This window comes from Natrix helvetica (assembly GCF_964273705.1).
Source record: "Natrix helvetica genome assembly, chromosome: 1".
NCBI lineage: Eukaryota > Metazoa > Chordata > Lepidosauria > Squamata > Natricidae > Natrix > Natrix helvetica.
This window is the reverse complement of record NC_138548.1, coordinates 204,836,445-204,857,630: the sequence shown is the minus strand read 5'-3', so window position 1 is coordinate 204,857,630 and position 21,186 is coordinate 204,836,445. Positions and strand designations below refer to the sequence as shown.

Below are 21,186 nucleotides of genomic sequence, written 5' to 3'. Positions count from 1 at the left end.
AAAAATTCAGCATTTATTTCAGCCCTGCAATTTTCAGCTAGAGTATTGCTGCAGAAGACTTAAAAGATGTTTGGATAATAAGAGACAAAATTTAAATCAAATGAATATTCAATAAGAATCAGATCAGTTATAGAACTGCTAGATGAAAAGTAAATTGTAATACCATGCTTCCCCGAAAATACAACCTGTCCTGAAACTAAAGCCTTGCCACATTTTTCACATGGGCAAAAATATAAGCCCACCCCTGAAAATAAGCCCCCTGGACAATGCCCCCCCCCTTCGGCCAGACAGAGCACCGCTCGCCGACCTAGCAGTATCCCGAAGGTGCCAAGCCGCGGAAATGAGGTGGGGGCAAAGGTGCTCACGTTGCTTGGTGCTTTCGGGGTACCGCTAGGTCGGTCAGCGGCGCTGTGCCCAGCTGAAGAGGGGGGGTTGCTGGGCGGTTGCTCTCTTGCGAGTGGGCTCCCAAAGAGCCAGGCACAGCCACAGGGTCAAATGGCTGTGTTGCGCTGTCACAGCAGCAGCACAGCAGCCATGAGGTGACCAAGCTTGCGAGCAGCCGCCCGGCAACCCCCCTTTCCAGCCGGGTACAGCGCCGCTGACCAACCTAGCAGTACCCGGAAGGCACCAAGCAACGCAAGCGCCTGTTCGCCACCCTTCGCCTTCGCGGCTCAGTGCCTTCAGAATGCCCCTAGGTGAGTAAATGGGGCTCTGCATGGCTGGAGAGGGGGGCTGCGCAGCGGCTTTTCCGCTCCCCGCTCGCACGAAGGGCACCTCCGCTCCTGGCGCCACCCGCCGCCTGGGTTTTTTTTTCAAAGCACGGAAGACAGATGTCGCTCTGGGAGTACGCTCTATAGTTTTGGGCTGCAGATCGTACAACGTACGGCTGGAAAAGGGGTTGCCCGGGCAGCTGCTCCCAAGCTTGGTCACCTCATGGCTGCTGTGTTGCTGCTGTGACAGCGCAATTCGACCCTGAGGCTCTTCGGGAACCCAGTCGCAAGGGAGCAGCCGCCTGGCAACCCAAACATAATAAGCCTTCCCCTTTAATAAGCTCAAGGCCATATTTCGTGGGTCAAAAAAATATAAGACCCTGTCTTATTTTCTGGGAAACACGGTATTTGTGTCTCAATTTTTATTGTGATGTTATGCCAAAGGTAATAGCACACATTAAAATCCATCCAGGTATCCACAACTGCTATAACACAGAATATGTTGCTTATTTTTTTTTCTGGAATTCTTCCTTTACTTAGGAGAACCTGGACTTCTTGTGGGCAGGATAAACCAAGAAGACCCCTTGCGGAGATTTGATGGCTATGTCAATCAGAATGCAACTAATAAGAAAATAGCTTATAATGTCTTCCAGAAAGGAGATCAAGCTTATCTTACAGGTATTCTTCATGCCGTTGTCTTGGTCCCTGTGTGTTCTAGAAGGATAATTTTGTAATTTTGAATTATTCATATATTACAGTCAAAATTACAAAATTATATAGTATCTAAGTTCCTCAGAAACTAAAGACATATTCAGATATTCAAAATTCTTCCTTAAGCATGTGGTAGTATTTAGCAACAAATAATATCTGAACTTCAGTAAAATCACTTAATGCTATGATGAATTCAAAGTTGTTGTTTCTTATACATGATGATTCAGGGAAGCAGTATTTTGTAAACACAGACCTGCTCTCAATATTGTTTCTTCATTTAATTTAACTTAAAACTGTTGACAATGCAGTGCAAATAAAACACTTTTTATTGCCTGAATATTATTGTTTTTGCTCTGTTTGGGGAGGGATAGAATTACTTTCCAGTATGGATGAAGATTGTTCTTCTACAAGGAGTTTCTTGGTTCTGGCCGTCATTCCCGAGATATAGTTTATATATTATGTAGATGATCTTTTTGTCTCATTTACCGAACCATTTTTGCAGATTTGTTCTTGATCCAGCTGTCATATAGGTAATTGGGAAACAATATATTTATTATATTCTAGTCCTCATTTTTTGTGGGGGGGGGGAAGGGGGAGGCGCAATGGCTCAGTGGTTAAAGATGTTGAGCTTTTCAACTGGAAAGTTGACAGCCCGGGGTCAACACCCAAGTGCCACATAATGGGATGAGCTCCCCTTCTTGCCCCAGCTCCTGCTTACCTAGCAGTTCGAAAGCATGCAAATTAATAGATGAATAGGTATCACTTTGGTGGGAAGGTAACAGTGTTCCTTGTGCCTTTGGCGCGTAGCCATGCGGGCCACATGACCATGGAAAACGTCTTGGACAATGCTGGCTCCCTCAGGCAAAAAGATAAAAAAGATCAGCACCGTGCCCTAGACTTGGACACAACTGGACAGAGAAACCTTTATCTTTACCCTCATTTGTTGAACTCCCAGCTGGAAGATACGTAATAGTTTGGTGGTCTTCTGGATACATACTGAAATCCTATTCTCCTGCAGGAGATGTCCTAGTGATGGATGATCTTGGCTATATGTACTTCAAAGACCGCAGTGGGGATACATTCCGTTGGCGTGGGGAGAACGTTTCCACCACCGAAGTGGAAGGAATCCTCAGCCATATTCTCAGCAAGACAGACGTGGCAGTTTATGGAGTAGAGGTACCAGGTAATTTAGAATTTAAAAGCTCAGGAGTCAGCAAGCAGGTCTGCCAAGTTCAGAATCAGTTGATACTGTTGGGTTTGGAGATGGGATGAGATATAATAAAAAGAAAGAAGAGAAAGGCAGCTTGAAACATACATCTATAGCAGTGTTTCTCAAACTTGGTGACTTTAAGTCCTGTGGACTTCAACTCCCAGAATTCCCCAGCCAGCTATGCTGGCTGGGGGATTCTGGGAGTTGAAGTCCACAGGACTTAAAGTCACCAAGTTTGAGAAACACTGATCTATAGTAACACCTGAAAACCATTCGTTTATATTGATTTTAGGGCTGAAAAAAATATCTTGCGCAGTAGCCATAGAGTGATACAGGGAGAAGGGTGCAAACTGTTATGATGACAGATATATTAGAGGAACTCCGGTTATTTGGTTTTCATTCTGAGATTTGAGCAGAAGCAGCTGTCTGAACAGATGTAAAACAGGCAAAAATGACCATTAATAGAATGAGAAGTTGAACCTCTTCTTCTGTTTAATAGCAAGGTGTTTTACTTTGCTGTGTCACCGCCATCTATTGCTCCTTCAGAGGCCTTTTTTGTGTTAGCTCACTTGTTTGAACAAATAGTTACTACTTTTGGTCTTAGAGCAAACAGCAACATAGGGGATTTCTTTGTTTCGTTTTGCAAAGCTGCTTCAACCTTCTACATGGAGAATGTATGGCAGGGAACAGCTTAGGTGAGTTATTTGATGTAGTTGGCTGAGGTATAATGTTTATCCCACTTTCTAGCCACTAAGTCTCACTCATATAAATTAAATATTGGCACACTGTGCTAATGACGAACAGGTACTATGCACAAATGGAAGACCCAGGATCTTCTGTGGTGATTTACCAACTAAGAACTTAAGTAAGAGAATACAAAAGGGGAAGGCAGGTAGGAAAAAAGGGGGGAGGGGGGGAGAGAAACAAGTTGTGATAAATATTTGCATCCTGTTGAAGTCATTTGACATATCTTTGCTGAAATAGCTGGCTGGTGTTAGCCAAATAAGTCTTCCTGTTGCAGCCACAGGTTGACTGACAAATGGAAGAGAGTTATTTAGAAAAGGAGAAAATCAAGGTACCCCACCCCCCAGTGCTTATTCTCTGTAGCTAGGCTCCTTTGCTATGGCGTTGGGAGTGCACAGCTGGATTGGATATTCAGCTGCCAATGGCTCCTTTGTGAAAATGTACATTTTAGAATGGGCAGTCTTTATCATTTTGCTTTATGCTGGTCTGTGATCGTAATAAAATTGTGCTTATTTCCTTTTTCAATTTTAGGAGTAGAAGGCAAGGCTGGAATGGCAGCTATTGCTGACCCAGAAGCAAAACTGAATCCTAACGTTCTGTTTTTGGAGATACAGAAAGCACTACCTCCATATGCACGGCCTATCTTCCTCCGATTTCTGCCAGAGGTTGACACCACAGGTAACACAAACTTAAAAACAGTGTCTACGTTTAAACTAAAGGACCAAGACGAGATATATAACAGACACTAAAAAGATAATACAGGGTATTTATTTATTTTTATTAAATGTATTTGTTGTCCATGTTGCCACAAGATGATTCTGGATGCTTTCCAATATTAAAAGTGATAAAATCATAACAATAAGAATACAAAATTATAATTAAAAGATGGGAGGGGAGGAGCAAGATGGGTGGGGGATCTATTATTAGTCTATTATTACCCACTAGCTATCTTTTAGCATGTGTTTTATGTCCAACCTTTCTGTTTTACTTCTAAACATTGCTAATTCTTTTGTTGTGTACGGGTCTTTGAAATAAACCTTGAAGGAAGTCAGAAACGTGTTCAGAACTAGATAATTTCCTACTTTACTAGATAGTCTGGTGATATCAGAGATGGAGTATTTTCCTTGATTGGACAAAGCACTAGACTCCACAAAGAGGTTGTCTTTTAATTATCTTCCATATTCTTTTAAACTGAAGATAGTATTCTAGACATGCGAAGGGAGAAAAAAGAGAGTCAGCCTAATAACATTAAGATAGAAGGTCCAGATTATCTGATCTGCAGTGAATATGAAGCATGCGCTGATGTTCAAGAGCAGGTTTAGCTATTCTGTCTGTATATGCATGTCACTTTCCTCTATTCTTAGTAAACTCAGACATTCAGTTTAATTTTTTTTTTTGGAAAGGAATTACAAGGGAGTGTCCACATGAAATCATGCAATTATATAGTCACCTCTTGTGAATTGGCATTAGGTTTGTTGTTCTGGGCTTTGGACATGACGTTTGAAAGCACTTTCTATTTTTGAAGAGCTGGGATGAAGGGAGGAGGGCAAAATACTCCCCAGTGAGACAAATAAGGGTATGCGAGGAAGTTCACTGTCTGATGGCAGCTTATCATAATTCTTTTATTGGGAATCGCTTGGAAGAGGATGTCCACCAGTGAGATTTAAGTTATCTTCCAGTTTCTAACAAATACTTTATGCAGTCTAAACAAACATTCCCTTTCTTTCTTCACTAAAGTAACTGATCTAAAGTAACTATATAAGGAGACATTATTTTATTTTGTATATAAACATTAAAAACATGAAACATTTGTGAGATGGATTTCTCCAACCAAATACACACCAGCTTCTTTGTCAGATTGGTTATGTGCCTATTCCATAGTCCAAAACAGTGCTTTTCAGTTGTGCTGTGGTGGCAAAATGACTAAAACACTGCATTTTGCCTTTGAGTTGTTCATTTTCTTTTCACAACCCCTCTTTTTTTAATTTCTCTTCTTAGCAGGAGAAAAATCTTTCTCAGGAGGTAGTCATTCTTATCTCACAGAAATAATCTTCCTCTGGATAATCTTCCTCTGAATTTTGTTCAGTTTTGAGTTGTGATTAGAATTTAAAGCAATATGTTTTGATAAGGAGCCCTTGTGGCGCAGAGGTTAGAATGCAGTATTGCAGGGTAATTTTGCCCAGAGCCTGGCGTTCGATCCTGATGGAGCTCAAGATTGATTCAGCCTTCCATCCTTCCAAGATCTATAAGATGAGGACCCAGATTGTTGGGGACAATATGCTGACCTTGTAAACAACTTAGAGAATGCTGTAAAGCATTATGGACAGTACACAAGTCTAAGTGCTATTGCTATAACGTATTTTATATATAACCTGTTTTTCAAATAAAACATCTTCAGTCTGATCATTGTCCTTGTGCTAAGTGCTACTCCTTGCTTTGGAATGTTGGCAACTCGTCACAGCCAACTCCCCACGGCCAACTTGCTGCGGGACAACTCTTCACGGCCACCTCTTCACTACAGGACAATTCAACAAATTCAAAAGTTACATTAATTTCAATAGAACCGTGGCCAATCATAATAATAAAAAGAAAGTCAATCCAGAAATACAAGAGTTACAATAATTTCAACGCAAATGTGGGTCACCTCTAATAAAATGTAACTGAAGCAATGAAACAATTAATATAGCATTGAATAGTCCCAGGATGAGTTGACTGTGGCGAGTTGTCCTAGACCCCCTTGCCTTGCCTTTTGCATGTAATTAACCCAACGGTCTGTTTCTATCTTCTTTCTTTTCCTCCAATAGGCACTTTCAAGATTCAGAAGACCCGTTTACAAAGGGAAGGCTACAATCCACACCAGATGTCTGATCGGTTATACTTTTTGGATGTGAAACTTGGCAAGTTCCTACCAATAGATGAGTGCATTTTTGAGAGGATCCAAACTGGGAAAATTTCTCTTTGATTTAATTGGTGAGATGACTCCTAAAGGGCCTGATGTCGAAAGGTCTTGTTTTGGTAGAGAAATAGACTTGAATAAATAAGCAAAGCAAGGTTTTAATATGCAACAGGGAAAACCCCCACTATAGTGTGAGAGCAAGATGGTTTTCCTCCCTTTTTTTAAAAAAAGAAGCACATTAACCATTTCCGGAGCAAAGAGAATAGCTCTTTTTGTATTGTTCAGTTTTTAGAAAGACCTTCTCTTCCTTATAACCATTGTGATAGGGAATTCCATATGAAAATGGAAATGGTTTCTGATCTGCATTATTACATGTTAAATGTTTGCAGTATACCAGGGATGACTAAACCTGTTGTAGCAAAACTGATCAAATTATTTTCTTCTGTGTTATTTGGCTATATTTCACTGTGTTAAAGCTGAGAAAATAGTTTAGGATAAAGCCTTCAGTTGCTTTAGACTTTCCAGGTTCCAAACATACAGATTTAGAGTTCCTCCGATTGTTTCTTTGTAGCTTTATTTATAGCTTTAAGGGACTGACTGTCAAAATGCTACGGTTTATGTGTGTTAGAAACCTGAATAGAAAAACCAGAAACAGGACTAATAAGATGAAATAACAGTATTATTTTAAAAAATACGTACAGTATATTGAAAATAAGTTGGTTCGGAAACTCTCCTTGAAAGGCTCTTTTAATGCTCTTTTAGCAGAAAGGTATTCCACTTACCTACAGCAAATCAATTGGTTGTTATATACTACACCCATGTGGGAAAATAATTAATGTATGTTCTGTTAATCTATTTTAAATCATCTTATTTAAAACAAATGTTAGTTTGGAGGAATGGGATATTTCAAATAATTATTTGACTGCTCCAGAATCTTGGAAAAACATTTCCATTAATCCCCGAAACAAGTGGATATCTGATGCTTTTCAGTCTTTGGTCTTGCTAATTTCTTGTGATCAACATAGGAAGCCTGTCAGCTCATCAAAGATCATTTGCAACATATTTCTCACACTGATCTTCCAGCAATACCTGATTTGGACATTCCTAACTTTGCGCTTCTTTTCATTAGTGCCATTTGGGTAGATGGCATTAAGAATTTACACAAAGACGATACACATGGATTGCTTGAATTTTGATTGACTACCTGCCTGTTCAAAGAAGCTGTAATTCTTGGGATACAGCAATATGGAAATATTCTGTTACCAATGTACATACTACTGGCCTGCAATATGATTGTAAAGGGAATGTTTCAGGTACTCTGAATCACTTAAGATCAAATTAATTTTCCTTGAGGATATTTTTCTCTTTGGCAGAAATGGAATTTCATGTAAGAGTATTTTACAAACACATGTACAGAACAATGTTATTTTGTATTTCTGAGTACACCAAGTATTGTACTAGCCAGGCAATTGATAAATAACAGTTCAGAAGCCATGGGAGTTCTCTGTTTCCCTTTTTTAATTATAAGACCCAGAATGTGCCTTTTCCAACTTCTCTTCAGAACGAGTTAAAACAAGTTAACAATTCTGTTATGAACGTAAGATGTATTAGTTCTCTCATAAATAAATATACCTACAGCTAACTGAATTTGACCTGGAGAAAAAGGTTTGTTTAAAAAAAGCAAACAAAAACTAATTTTGCTCCTGGTTTTAAGAATCATGCATTGTCTAACTTAATTTTTTGAAGCAATGTTATGTTTTGTTATTGGAGTCACTATTGCCAAAATATAACATTGATTTGAGAAAAACCTTATAAGAATAAAGAACCTTAAAAAACATATCTGAGTTGTGTGCATACCTACTCTGTTAATGAAAATGTTCAGTATGTTGTTTGTTTCATTTTCCAGTGTCTGCTGTTTGTTCTCTTAGTTTTATTAACCTGGCCAAGCAAAAAGTTCACCATTCAGTATAGTCTCCCTAATTTGCATAAAAATATAACTTTACTAAAGGATTTAGCTCAAAACTATACAGTAGATCATTAATACAGGGATGGGCAATAATTCTATATCCTTGCCAGCCCAATCCATGCTTCAATTCCAAAGGCAAAATGTCCATCTCCAAGTTAATCTTTTGTTCCAAGAAATATAACTTGCACAATGGATTGACACAAAGCAAACATCACAGCTTTGGTGTCAGACTTCACATTTATTTCAGAAGTTTTTGGTTAGCAGCTAAACAGCCCCCGGTTCTTGGGAGTAAACTTTCTTGGAGTCAACAAGCCTTGCTTCCAAATAAAAATAGACATGACTGTAACGTAAGCTGTATCTATGCAAAACATGTCACTCTTCCGACAAACTGGATTTTCTATAGTCTTTTTGCCCAGTAAGGATTCATGTCTATTCTAGACTTCCCTCAAGAAACTGATTTTATTGAAATGATGTTGCATTTTTCTCAGCTGCTCAATCCCATTGATTTCAATTATTGTGTTAATCTGGTTCTTACATTGCTTTAATGGAGCACAATTAATTTACCACATTTAGGGATGTAAGCCCTTCCTCCCCATGCTTATCTTAAGAGCAAAAGCATATCCATAAACCTAGTTGGGGAAGCTGTTTGAAATTGGTAACAAGATGACTCTGTTGGGTGAAGAAACTGAATAAGCTTGTTTAGTACATCAAGGAAGACAGCATTTCAGTAGACACAATCACACTTGAAAATTTTCAGTCCTAGCCAAAAGAGGTTCTGAGAGCCGTAAGAACAGAGAATTACTAGTTGTCCACTCCAGGGTATATGTTTATAGGATTCTGTGTAACTTGAAACCTATAAAACCTTTGAACTATACTTTTAAAAGTCTTCTTTCCCAATCCTTCTCAACATAGTGTTTCTCCAAAATGTACCTGCCTTGCTTAGGGACAGTTTCTTTTTTTATTCCCAAGGCATTTGCAGATACGGTCCCTATTCAATCCGAGTAATATAGCAATATCTAATCGCTGAAATTTATTAACTGGAGGCAAACTATAACTAAACAAAATGCCATAGGCAATCTGTATTTCACCTCAGTATGATTTTGCAGTATGCTGACTTTACTTGCTTAGGAAGTGTATGCTTTCTTCTACTTAACATGTCAACTTTGCATCAGAGTCACCCTGAATTTTCTGCGCTGCCTGATGTGCTATTGTTATGGAACTGCTGTTTCAAACACAGGCTTATGTACACTGCCCATTTACCAATGATTAAATAGACCATAGTTTACTCAATCCAGTTTCTGGATTTCACCAATATCCTGAATCATAAACTGATGACAGAAACTAAGATTTAACAACACAATAGGCTTAAATATAAATATCAGAAGATATAGAAAGTTCTAATAGCGCTTTCAAAATCATAGCCTGGTGTTTCTTGTCATGATAAATTATTCCTAGTGACAAATAACTAAGTCAGTCAGCCTCTGAGTTAAAAGTTATCGATCACAAGACAACCCAAAAAGAAATATGATCAGCTGGTTCCTTCACAGCACAACCCTGCTAAAATTTTGGTTTTGAATAACTGGTGCCCAAAGTGGCAATACCTGGAAAATGCTGGGATTTCTATTAGACCGATTTAATGAAAGAAAATTATCAAATTAAAATAAAACCCTCTGAGCAATTCCAGGACATTCACTCTCGGGCAGTGATTAAGGTTTTGGTCAGTAAAGGTTTGATCACCTAGGTTCAGGCCCACTTTGGGGCCACCTCTCAACCCTATTCAACCTTACAAAGCTGTCAGGAAAGCTGTGAGAGGGAGGAAGGGAGAGAGAGAGAACGAGAGTCTTGTTATAAACCTTAAGTAATCCCCCTTTCTTACCGGCTTTGCCTGTCATCCTTGATTTCCCGCCCCATCTTAGACCTCTAATGAAGAAAACTCAAAGGAACTCCAACCTGGCCCCAAATTTAGTCCACTATTTCATTTCGCAATGCAGCCATAAGAAAATCTTTTGGTGCGGAGTAAGTTCTATCTTCGTGTTCTCTGCAGTATGTCAGAATTCCGCCTGCCAATAAATATAGCGGGGAGTGCCGGCTTCACTGGCTTCCGGTGGCTTCTTGCATATGTTTCCGCCGCTTTTCTTTTTTTGCCCGCCCTTTAACTCCTCCCTTCTACGAAGAGCGTTTCCGCCCGCGTGCCATCGACGACCGCGGCCGCTTCCGCCCGGGCTTGCTCGCCTTCTCACCATGGGTCCCTCTCGGCTTCGCTGCCGGGTTTTTTCGTTCCTCCTTCCAGCCGCCGCCTCACCTCACTCGCCATGCCCGGCTCTTCGGTGCCACGGCGCGGTCCGGCCGCTGCAGCGTCTCCGCCGCCCCAAATCTCGGTCTTCCCTTCGCCGCAGGAGCTGGGCTCGGCGCTGGCCCAACTGGTAGCTCAGCGGGAAGCTCAATCCGGGCCGGGTGGGCGCTTCTCCCTGGGCCTGTCAGGGGGAAGCCTAGTGCGGATCTTGGCTCAGGAGCTGCCCGCGGCCGCTGCCTGCCCTGCCCGGTGGCTCCTGGCTTTCGTGGACGAGCGGCGGGTCCCGCTGAACGACCCCGAGAGCAACTTCGGTGCCTACAAGGTGTCTGTCGAGGAGGGGCCCCAAGGCGGGCTGGGGTGTGTGTGTGGGGGATGCTGGGGCTGATCCCCCAGGGTGAGGGTGGGGATGGCTGGGAGGCGTGTTTCCTTGGCCGCGGCTCTTTTTCCCGGCAGGAAGGTTGGGCGTGAACTCCCTCAGGTGATGATGGGTCGGTAAACCTGAGACTGCAGGGATGGGCTGCTTGGCTGCTTTCATCTTTCTTCCTTTTTTCCCATTCCACCTGCAGTCCCCGCGGATGGCGATTTAACCAAGGAGATACCTGTCCGTGCTGCTTCTGCTTCTTCTTCTTCTTCTTCACCCATAAATAATAACTTTTGTGTGTGCGTGCTGCAAAGGCCTTGCCGAACCGAACCGAAATCTCCTTTGTTCAACATCCTATCTGAGACGCCCCCCTCCCCTTCCCTCCCCAGCAACCATCTTTAAATAGACTTCCTGCTTTTCACTGTAAAAAGCTGGAACAGATTTAATGCCACATGAGTTTGTGTCCATAGGCAAACTCAAGCCATGCATGGAGCTGTAGGTAATCTGGCTTGTATTGGAAAAAGAGTGTCTGTAGCTGGTTGCTTAATTTTTTTTTAGGGTGGGTTGACTTCCGTTTGTCTCCCCCCCCCCCCCCAACTTTTCCTTTTTTAAGTATCTGCTGATAGGTATGCAATTTGCAGAGCAGGAATATGTTTAAACTATAGTAGTTTAGCATACGGATGCTGACGTCAGGCTCCATTCTAAATAGCCTAGTGGGCCTACAGTGACTAAATGGACTGTTATAAGTCAAGGACTACCTGTAGATGACCATGGCAAAGTTACCCGTTATTGGTTTTTCCTTGTTAGGAATCTTATATCTTTAATTGGTGCATGGAAGATAGCACTGGCAGAAGGGAAATGTCACATTGGGGATTCAATTGACTGTCAAACATATTGATCAATGGGCAGATGGTATGCTAGTTTATCTTCTGTCTACTTTTGGGGAAACGTAGAAAATCATTTCTGTTCTTTAGTAATCTAACAGTTGGATTAAATAATGTGCTGAAGGAGACACTCCCAGATTCCTGAAGATTTGTCTCTTTCTTCCATAAATCCAATACTCCCAGGTGTAAATGATGATTTCTGGAGCTCTGTTTAGGAGTACAGGTAGTCCTCGACTTACGGCCACAATTGAGTCCAAAATTTCTTTTGTTCAGCGAGACATTTGTTAAGTGAATAGTGCCCCATTTTACAATCTTTCTTGCCACAGTTATTAAGTGAAACACTGTGGTTGTTAAGTGAGTAACATGGATGTTAAGTGAATCTGGTTTCCCCATTGACTTTGTTTTTCAGAAGGTCACAAAAAGAGATCACATGATCCAAGACATTGCAACCGTCATAAATATGAGGCAATTGCCAAGCATCTGAATTTTGATCATGTGACCATGGGGATGCTGTAACAGTCATAAGTGTGAAAAATGGTCATAAGTTAGGTTTTTTTAGTGCCTTTGCAACAGTCACTAAATGGACTGTTATAAGTCAAGGACTACCTGTAGATGATCATGGCAAAGTTACCCGTTGTTGGTTTTTTCTTGTTAGGAATCTTACATCTTTAATTGGTGCATGGAAGATCACACTGGCAGAAGGGAAATGTACGCTAGCGTGGAGATACAGTAATGGGGGACGGTTCATTTGTGGGGTCTTTATTTTCTTATTTTTTATTACATGAGTTAGAATGATGGCACCTACAAAGAGGAGCAAATAGCAGGAAAGTATCAACCCAGGTTTCACAGAGATTACATTTATAGTGAAAATAGGAAGTGAAAATAGGATGTGAAATAGGAAGAAGTGCATGTCAGATGATGATTGCATAGATCTGATCCAGCTTTTATTCTGCCAGAGGAAACAAACTCTGTGAGATTGCATATAATGCTCTCAGCAATGGGTGGAGATTTTTCTCCTATCTATTTCATCCCATTCCAACCCCTGCCACATTCTTTTCCTATTTTTAAAAGAGTCCTTCTTTCCGCTAGGGTGGGTTTTCTTGCGGGGGAGGGGGCTGTATAAAGAGAATGCAGTAGATGCCTTCTATTCCCCCCACCCCATTTGTGCTAGTGGAATTGAGACAGCAGCCCCTCCTTTCTATGAGAGTCCCGCAGTTACTTTTGTCATTCTGTAATAGTGATCTGTATTTTGTTTCAGACATACCTCCTTTCTAAAATTGCTATACCTGATGACCAAATAGTTGTTATCAATCCTTCGCTACCAGTAGAAGAGGCAGCGGCAGATTATGCTGAAAAGCTGAAAAAGGTATTGGCTGGGACTTGGTGCATTTTTATTTGCCAGAGACAGACAGATTTTCTTGCACAGCACTAGTAACTTAAAGGCAAAGCACAGTGGTTGGAAATGAGATTAAATCCTAACTGATTTTTTTTTCTCAAGAATTCCCTATTAGCTCCTCTTGGTTTGATCTGCTGTTTTGCCATTCAGCACTGATAAAAGTTCCCCGATGTTTGACGAAAAGTTGACAAGCCACTAACTTTGAATACACATTCAGGACACAATTTTGAGCCCGGACTTGAAAAAGGCCTGCTCATTGTAAATTTTGGTCTGATGTCCTTTCAAAGGCCTTGGATCAGCTGAACAGTTAATGGCAAGTTAATCAAAATAGATTAAAATGAAAGTATGTTGAACGAAGTCATTACAACACTTCAACTATACTGTGTTTAGCGCTTTAGCTCTGAGTTCCAGCAACTGTAATCCTACAGCATCTTCCATACGATGCTCTGGTAGAACAAAGTAAGCCATGTCTCTTTCAATCAGACTACTTGGGACTAGTTAGCAAGTGCAAATAGGGATAATTCCTCCAAATGCTTGAAATCTCAGATCATGTTCAGGACAATTACAATGCGAAGACAGATTGTGGGAAAACATGTTGTCCTAAAGGATTAAAATTCATAATAACTAGATCATGGAAACGCTTAACACAATAATGCTGAATGATTCATATTTTAGTTGTCAGACCTGGAAGCCATCTTTTACATTGGGCCTTCAGGATTATATGGAGTATGGGAGATATATAGTCTAAATAACATTCCTTTCTCAGTCAAGGACACCTTGCCCTGCAGCTGTGATGGTGTGACTGGGAGGCATGTCCAGTTTTGGATTGTGTCTGATTGGATCATGTGATGGACATTGGGGTGCTGGACAGGGACTTGAACTTTCACTTGGGTGGGGAAAACCCGGAAACTTTCAGATTTGGGTTTTCCCAGATGTGCCAATTTGACATCTCTAATAAAATGGAACTTTGAGGAAACTCAAGCCTCATAGTCTTCTTTCATTGGGGGTGTTACTTGGAACTTTGACATTAGTACTTTTTTAAATACAAAGTCATTTTTATTTTTCTAGATTGTGTTTGAAAGGAAAGATAGTTATCTCCATGTTTATATTCATGGTATATTTTTCTTTGAAAACTAATAAGAAGATACCAAGTAGCAGCACAAATGTCAAATAGATAGATAAGTAAATGTGATACTTAAACCCTCAAGTGCGTTTCTGTTCCACAGGCTTTCCAGGGTGAAGATATGCCTGTATTTGACCTTTTGATTTTAGGAGTAGGACCAGATGGACACACCTGCTCTCTTTTTCCAGATCATCCCCTACTACAGGTGAGCCAAAGAGAAGAACTGCGGTTGAATTTTTTTTGTCTGTTGCTGCTTGGGTTGAAAATCCTGTTATGGAGTCAAAGGCTGTTGCAGATTGAAGGAGCAAAAATCCTGCTGGCTATTCTGAGGAAGCTCACAGTAATCAGATTAAAGCCTGTTATAATTTACTTGTGACAGATTATCCTTTTAAAAAGACTGTTATAACAATCTATTGGAATAGATTTTCCTTGAGCAGCAGGAGGAAATAATTAATTGGACAAATAAACATCAATAACAAGAGCTGTCCTTAGTTTTTAGTCTTGCTTTTTAAAGATGTCTAGAGCCAGAGCTAATCTCTAGTGGCTACTGTGAAGTATCAAGGTATCTGCCCACATGGTTGATCTGTCTGGGAGAGATATGTGAGACAACTTTGCCTCTACTATCTTTGGTTAAATTCCCAACTCATAACAGAGAACAATGGGACAAAAACCAGAGAACAGCTAGAGAAGAAAGATCAGCGTAGAATGGAGCAATTCCCTCAATTTGCTTTCTATTAAACAGGGGTTTTGCCATTAGCCACATTTACCAGAGTAGCTCTTTTGTGAATAGGCAAGAACTCCTGCCACGAAGACCATTTTCAGGAACTCTTACAACTTAAATGTTCAAATTCTAGCCATCGTGCCCTCCAAACCCAAAAGGTTGCCTACCCTAGCGTGCTGATGCCTATTTCTAGCTGGTACCATCAAGAAAGTAATAAATGGCAAAACGTAAAACCTTGTGAAAATAAGCACAGTTGATTCCCTGCACTTCTTTCACAGGTGGTTCAAAGGTGCAAGTGAATCGATCTAGTGAGAAATAGAATATCCAACCATTGGGGAAGCCATAAAGATTTGTGAAATAGACATGGAAAAGGCTTCTCTTGTGGGAAGTAATAAAAAAAATTCCCTTTCCATGTTCTCCTTTGGGTCTTTCATCATCTCTTCCTATAATTTCTGTCCCTTTCTTCATCCGATTTGAGCAACCCTTTAGACTCTACTGAGATGGAAATATTTGGAACTGACCAATTTAGAGATGGACTGCTTAGTTTTCAGTCCTGTAAGTGGTACATAAATTAGATTAAAATTTAAATATTGGAGCTTCGATGTAAGTACCTTTGAAGAAAGTGGTGATTGGGGAAATTCAAGGTGATTATATGATTTTTAGAAGGGGGGAAATGTGTGTTTGTTTCATGTTATGATAATACAGTAAAATTGAAATGGCTTCCAATATTATTAGTGTGTAGTTAACTAGTACTAGAGTTGAGACTGACCCCCAACAGTTAAAGCATTAATTGGTTAAACAATAACTTTAATTCCTTAAACCTTGTTCAGTGTTTGATAATCTCTGCTTAAGTTCTATGGGAGAATCCCCTTAGAGCAGAGGTCTCCAAGTTTGCCAATTTAAAGATTTATGGACGTAGGGAATCCAGAGATGTTCTATGTCAAGGACCATTTGAAAATGAAACATTCCAAGAACTGCTTAATTTTGAATGCTGTGCACACTTGAAGGATAGCAACAGCACTTAGACTTATATACCGCTCCACAGTGCTTTACAGTCTTCTTTACAGAGTCAGCATATATTGCCCCCTTCCCCCAACAATCTGGGACCTCGGAAGGATGGAAGGATGAGTCAACCTTGTCAAGATAATTTGACAAATTATCTGAGTCAAGATAATTTGTTCTGCGTAACACTTTGAGAATTAAATACTGTGCTTTGTATGTGTCCAAATATGTGAGTGGACAAGTTCCTAGTCAGTTTGCTTTCGGTACTTTAGGCGTAGCTGCCATTACCTAATGCTGTCCTCATGCATTGGCCTGGGAATTCTGGGAGTTGTAGTATCAATGTATCAGGAGAGCACCAAATGGATAAAGATGGCGTAAACCTAGCTCTAGCTCATGCTGTTTCCATATTTACTTTCCTGGGTCAGGAGCGGGAGAAGATTGTGGCTGCCATTAGCGATTCCCCAAAGCCGCCCTCAGAGCGGATCACACTGACTTTACCTGTGCTGAATGCAGCGAGGAGTGTGGTGTTCGTTGCCACAGGGGACAACAAGGCTGCAGTGATAAAGGTACTTTCCTTTGGAAGGACTGTGTTTTTCCTCCCCCCCTCCCTCCCCCCAGCTTTTGAGTGCTGCAGGCGATATGGTAGTGATGTCATCATAGGGGGTGGGGCAAAATATTCAGCCTTTTGGAAGTGTTTATTTTTATAAGGGAGTAAAATTTGTAAACCCCCCTTGAAATCATGGTCCGTCTTTCCTTTATTTTCTCAGGCATCCCCTCTCCTTAAACAACAACAATGGCATGCCATCAAATTCCCACATTACGTCTCCAAAATGTTGATGGTACAAAACTTCTAGGCGTCGCTGTAGGGAAGGTGTAAATATAGCTAGTGGCCATCGATTGCCACTCCTGTTTTTCAATTTTGTTCTGAAAAGTTTCTTGCAAAGGTTTTGTTGTTCATTCCTCCTTGGCTTGCTGAGCTGGAGGGTAATTAGTTATGCTGAGCTAATAAACTGAGGAATCTATCTATTGAGGAATCTAATATATTGGTTGGCTTCGCATTGAACTGTGGCTTTGTCCAGTGCACACATTCCCTTTTCCATGATGGCTGCGCATCTCTTCCTTTCTTTTGTGGAATTTTCTAAGAAAGAGCAAGGTTCTTCCCTTGGCAATAGTTCACCTGTGACTGTTCCCTGTGAGCAAAGAAAGGGGGCGGGGGAACCGTTATGTATGTATGCATTTCCTTACACATTGCCTGATCCCAAAGGGATCCTGGGCAGCTCACAACTTAAAATATGTCCCCTCCGTTAGCATTTTGAATACCATATGCAAAGTGTAGACTTTGAAAGCATGGGTGCCTGACCTTTTTCTTTCTTGCCACAGCGTATTTTGGAAGGCAACGAGGAAAACCCACTGCCGGCTGCCCTCGTCCAGCCACATACTGGGAAGCTTTACTGGTTCCTGGATGAGCCAGCTGCAAAGGAGTTGACCATTCCCTTTGAGAAGCATTCCATCTTGTAGGAGCTTCATGTCTTGCAGCCTTCCGGGTTGGGAGAGGTCCACCAAGTACGGGGTGTGGGTAGAGCCCCACCCTCTAACATTCCAGGTCACGGTCTCCACGTCTGGTCGTAGCGCTCAGGAGCAGCACTAAACTAACACTGTCTTTTCTTTTTCTTTTTTCCTTTACTTCCACCCTCCCCTGATTTTTTTTTTTTTTTACATTTTAAGAAGTGTAAGTTTGTGGAGCACGGTGTAACAAATATGATTATTGCTTAACTAGGGCAAAGTGTGAAATGGGAAATGCTTGGGTCCAGCTACTAGGTATCAAGAGAGTTGGTTACAGTCTTTATCATGTGAATGGTTTAATGTGGTGTAAAATGGATGCACAATTAAAGGTGTAAATTAAAGTCACTCAGTGCTGGCACAACGTGTTCCTCTTCTCTGTGTGATTTTTCTTTAATTATTAAGTAACGGGAGTTGATGAGACCTATTTTATTTTTTTGATGTATCTGCCACGGCCAGATTTTTTGTGTTGAATCTGTAGATACTTAATACTCTGCATATTAGCATATTGCCTCACCTATGCACTCCTTAGGGATTAGACCACAGCTTCCATTTCTGAATCTGAATGATGATTAGGAATCATGACAATTGTACTTTAACCTATCTGGAGGATGCTTCTACATTCCAGAAATCCTGTCAGATGCTTCTCTGGGTTGCTTGTGTATTTTCAGTTATATTCCATTCCAAATTTTGACTTTAAAAAAAGCTGAAATATGGAAGAAACTATCCTGTGTCATACTATCTTGTGTCTCATAACTTCGGCATACCTGCAAACTTGCTTGTCGTTTCCACTGAATACTATCAGTCCATCTAATTCTTCCATAAACTTCCTATGTCTTCTTTATATCTGTTGTGCTTCAGCCAAGTTCTGTTTAAAGCAAAGATCAAAATTCCCTCAAACTAAGTTCAGGTCCTGATTACTTTATGGATATATCCATCTAGCTAGCTATCCTATCTGGACTTCAAAAATCTGGATAATAGTTAACAATAAGATTTTCTACCTCTTTTGCTGGTGACTGTGTAGAATAGATGTTTAAAGCCCCTATATGCTGGCCCAATATTTAAGAGGCTGTCCCTATCACAGAAAGATCCCAGAAAATGTTGAAAGCCAGTTTTTTCCAGCAGTTAAGGCACAAAGCTAGAAACCAGGGGACTGTGAATTCTAGTCCTGCCTTAGGCATGAAAGCTGCCTAGGTGACTTTGGCTCATGAGTTAATTAGGGCATTTGTCGGAATCCTGACAGCTAGTCAGATTTTCAGCCCAACTCACCTCACAGGGTTGTTTTGTGGGGGGAAATTGGAGGAGAAAGGAGTATTTGGTATGTTCATTACCTTGAGTTTATAAACATAATACAGGCAGGATAATTTTGTTTAAAAATCATGGGCAGGCAGTCGATAAAAGGGAATGAAGAAAGACCCCTAAGATTCACACCAGCAGCATTAAATTTATTAGATCAAATACCACAATTCCGTGACTCAACTAGGAAATTTCAGATCCAGCATTTCTGGAAGGTAATTGCATAGTGGTCTACTAAAAGCTGTCCTAGATTTGGTTCATTGTAAGTCCAAGTTGTAGTGCTTCCTGAAATGTTCTTGAGAAGCATGGAAATGGCTGGCTTTAGAGAGCATGGAAATCAGTGTTTTTCATTAGCTGCTTAGCAGCTTTCAAGGACTCCTAACAAAAGGAATTAATTAGGCTAGACTAGGAAGAATGAATTAAAACGGTGGGCAGTCTCTGGGAATATTATTTTAATGGGTCTGTGAGGCTGAATATATATTTCATTAGCAGTTGAGTAATGGAAAATTAATAAGTACCATCCAGTTCAGTGGCTCTTTATACATGCAAGGCTTTTAGACAAAAAGCACAGTCCAACTATTCGTTGCCGGTGAAAATGTTTTTGAAAACTTGCATGTGCTAGAAACCTTGGAGGGCCACAGAAATACATGGTCAATCTTTCCCAGACTAGAACCTAAGTTCTATTTAGAACTTAAAATTCAAATACCTATTTTTCGGAGTATAAGATGCACCAAGATTTTGAAGAGGTAAATTTTTAAAAAAAAGTTTTTGCACTCTGCAGACCTCCCAAACCCTCCCAAGCCTTTGTGAAAAAGGGGGCATGCAGAGACTTTGAGAGGCTTGTAGAGTGCTCTTGGGGGTTGGGGGGGCAAAAATGAGCAAAAACTGGCCCATTTTTCGCTCGTTTTTGCCCTCACCCGTCCTCAGGAGCACTTTGCAGGCCTCCTAAAGGCTATGCACGCCCATTTTTGTGAAGGGGGCAGGGTTTTGGGAGGCCAAAAATGCTGTATTCAGTGTATAAGACGTACCCAGATTTTCACCCTTTGGGGGGGGGGGGGAAAGGTGCATCTTATACTCTAAAAATACGGTAGTTGCTTGTTTATAAGACACAGTAATGGGGAATACCATAGGGCAGGTATACCTCAGCTGAGCATTAAAAATAGAATTCTGTGGCAATTTAGTCGTATTACAACTGGAAACCTAGGTTCAAAACCACAATCAACTGTAAAACTATAGTAGTTCTATCCCTCAGTCAAATCTGCCTCATATGTTGTGAGGAGAAAGGACGATGAGGGCATAAGCTCTATAAGGATGGAATATGAAAGTGATGGAATTTTTCACAGGGGTGAAAAGTTGAGGCCCTGCAAATGTTACTGGATAAATTCCCAGTTATTGTATTTCTCACCAGTGGTTATGCTAGAAAAGACTGCTGGGATTTACGGTTCGACAACCTCAGCAGAACTAGTTTCCTATCTTTAATATAAAGAGTAATATATAGGTAGTCCTTGACTTATGACCACAATTGAGCCCAAAGTTTTTGTTGCTAAGCAAGTTAGTTGTCAAGTGAGTTTTGCCCCATTTTATGACCTTTATTCCTACACTTAACCTTGTTAAGTGAATCGTTGCAGTTGTTAAGTTAGTAAGACAGTTATTAAGTGTATCTGCTTTCCCCATTGACTTTGCTTGTCAGAAGGTCGCAAAAGGGGATCACAGAACCCCGGGATACTGCAGCCGTCATAAATGTGAACCAGTTGCCAAGCACCTGAATTTTGGTCCCAGGATAAGGAGGAATGCTGCAACTATCTTAAGTGTGGGAAATGGTCATACGTCACTTTTTCAGTGCCTCTGTAACTTTGAACAGTCACTAAATGAATAGTTGTAAGTTGAGGACTATCTGTAATTCTGGCCAAGAGCCAATTCCCCCCCCCCCCCCAAAAAAGGAAAAGTTGCTGCAGAAAACAAGAAATTTATGCACAATCAAATCCGAACTTCCATTATTTCAAATGTCTTTTGGAAATGAAGAGATGGTCAAAGGTTTGTTTTGACTGTCTAACTAACTGACCAATTTGTCCAAGAGGGTTTTTGGATGAAAAATGAGATTCAAATGCTTTTAGTAAATTAAATAAGCAAACAACTTTTATCTGGGTGTGCTATTTGAGATGCTAGAATCATGATGAGACTATTAACATGCAGAGATGCAACACCTTCCTTTGCAAGCAAGTAATTCTGCTAAGAATTTTTATTAGTTTTGCTCTGTGCTTATTGTGTCTCTTCTAGTTTTTCCTCTGTAAAAGAGGAAGTTTTATCATGAAA

At 40.7% G+C, this 21,186-nt stretch overlaps 2 protein-coding genes across 7 annotated transcripts in view; both read left to right on the top strand.

Annotated features, from left to right (window-relative positions):
- SLC27A1 (solute carrier family 27 member 1) overlaps positions 1–8,108 on the top strand; it is a 40,608-nt gene extending 32,500 nt beyond the window's left edge. For 5 of the 6 annotated variants that reach the window (XM_081937272.1, XM_081937273.1, XM_081937275.1 and 2 more), the window contains 4 exons: positions 1,251–1,388; positions 2,440–2,604; positions 3,907–4,053; positions 6,180–8,108. In XM_081937272.1, the coding sequence (XP_081793398.1) occupies positions 1,251–1,388; positions 2,440–2,604; positions 3,907–4,053; positions 6,180–6,337 (608 nt within the window). In that variant the 3' untranslated portion in view covers positions 6,338–8,108. Of the gene's footprint in view, positions 1–1,250; positions 1,389–2,439; positions 2,605–3,906; positions 4,054–6,179 lie in introns of those variants that run through there. The other variant, XM_081937277.1, reaches the window with a different exon arrangement.
- Positions 8,109–10,421: 2,313 nt separating this feature from the next.
- On the top strand, positions 10,422–17,945 carry PGLS (6-phosphogluconolactonase). The gene is made up of 5 exons (XM_081937278.1): positions 10,422–10,852; positions 13,034–13,141; positions 14,398–14,499; positions 16,443–16,583; positions 17,398–17,945. Exons 1-5 carry the CDS (start codon positions 10,550–10,552, stop codon positions 17,533–17,535), a joined length of 792 nt encoding a protein of 263 aa, XP_081793404.1. The 5' UTR covers positions 10,422–10,549; the 3' UTR covers positions 17,536–17,945.
- Positions 17,946–21,186: the final 3,241 nt, after the last annotated feature.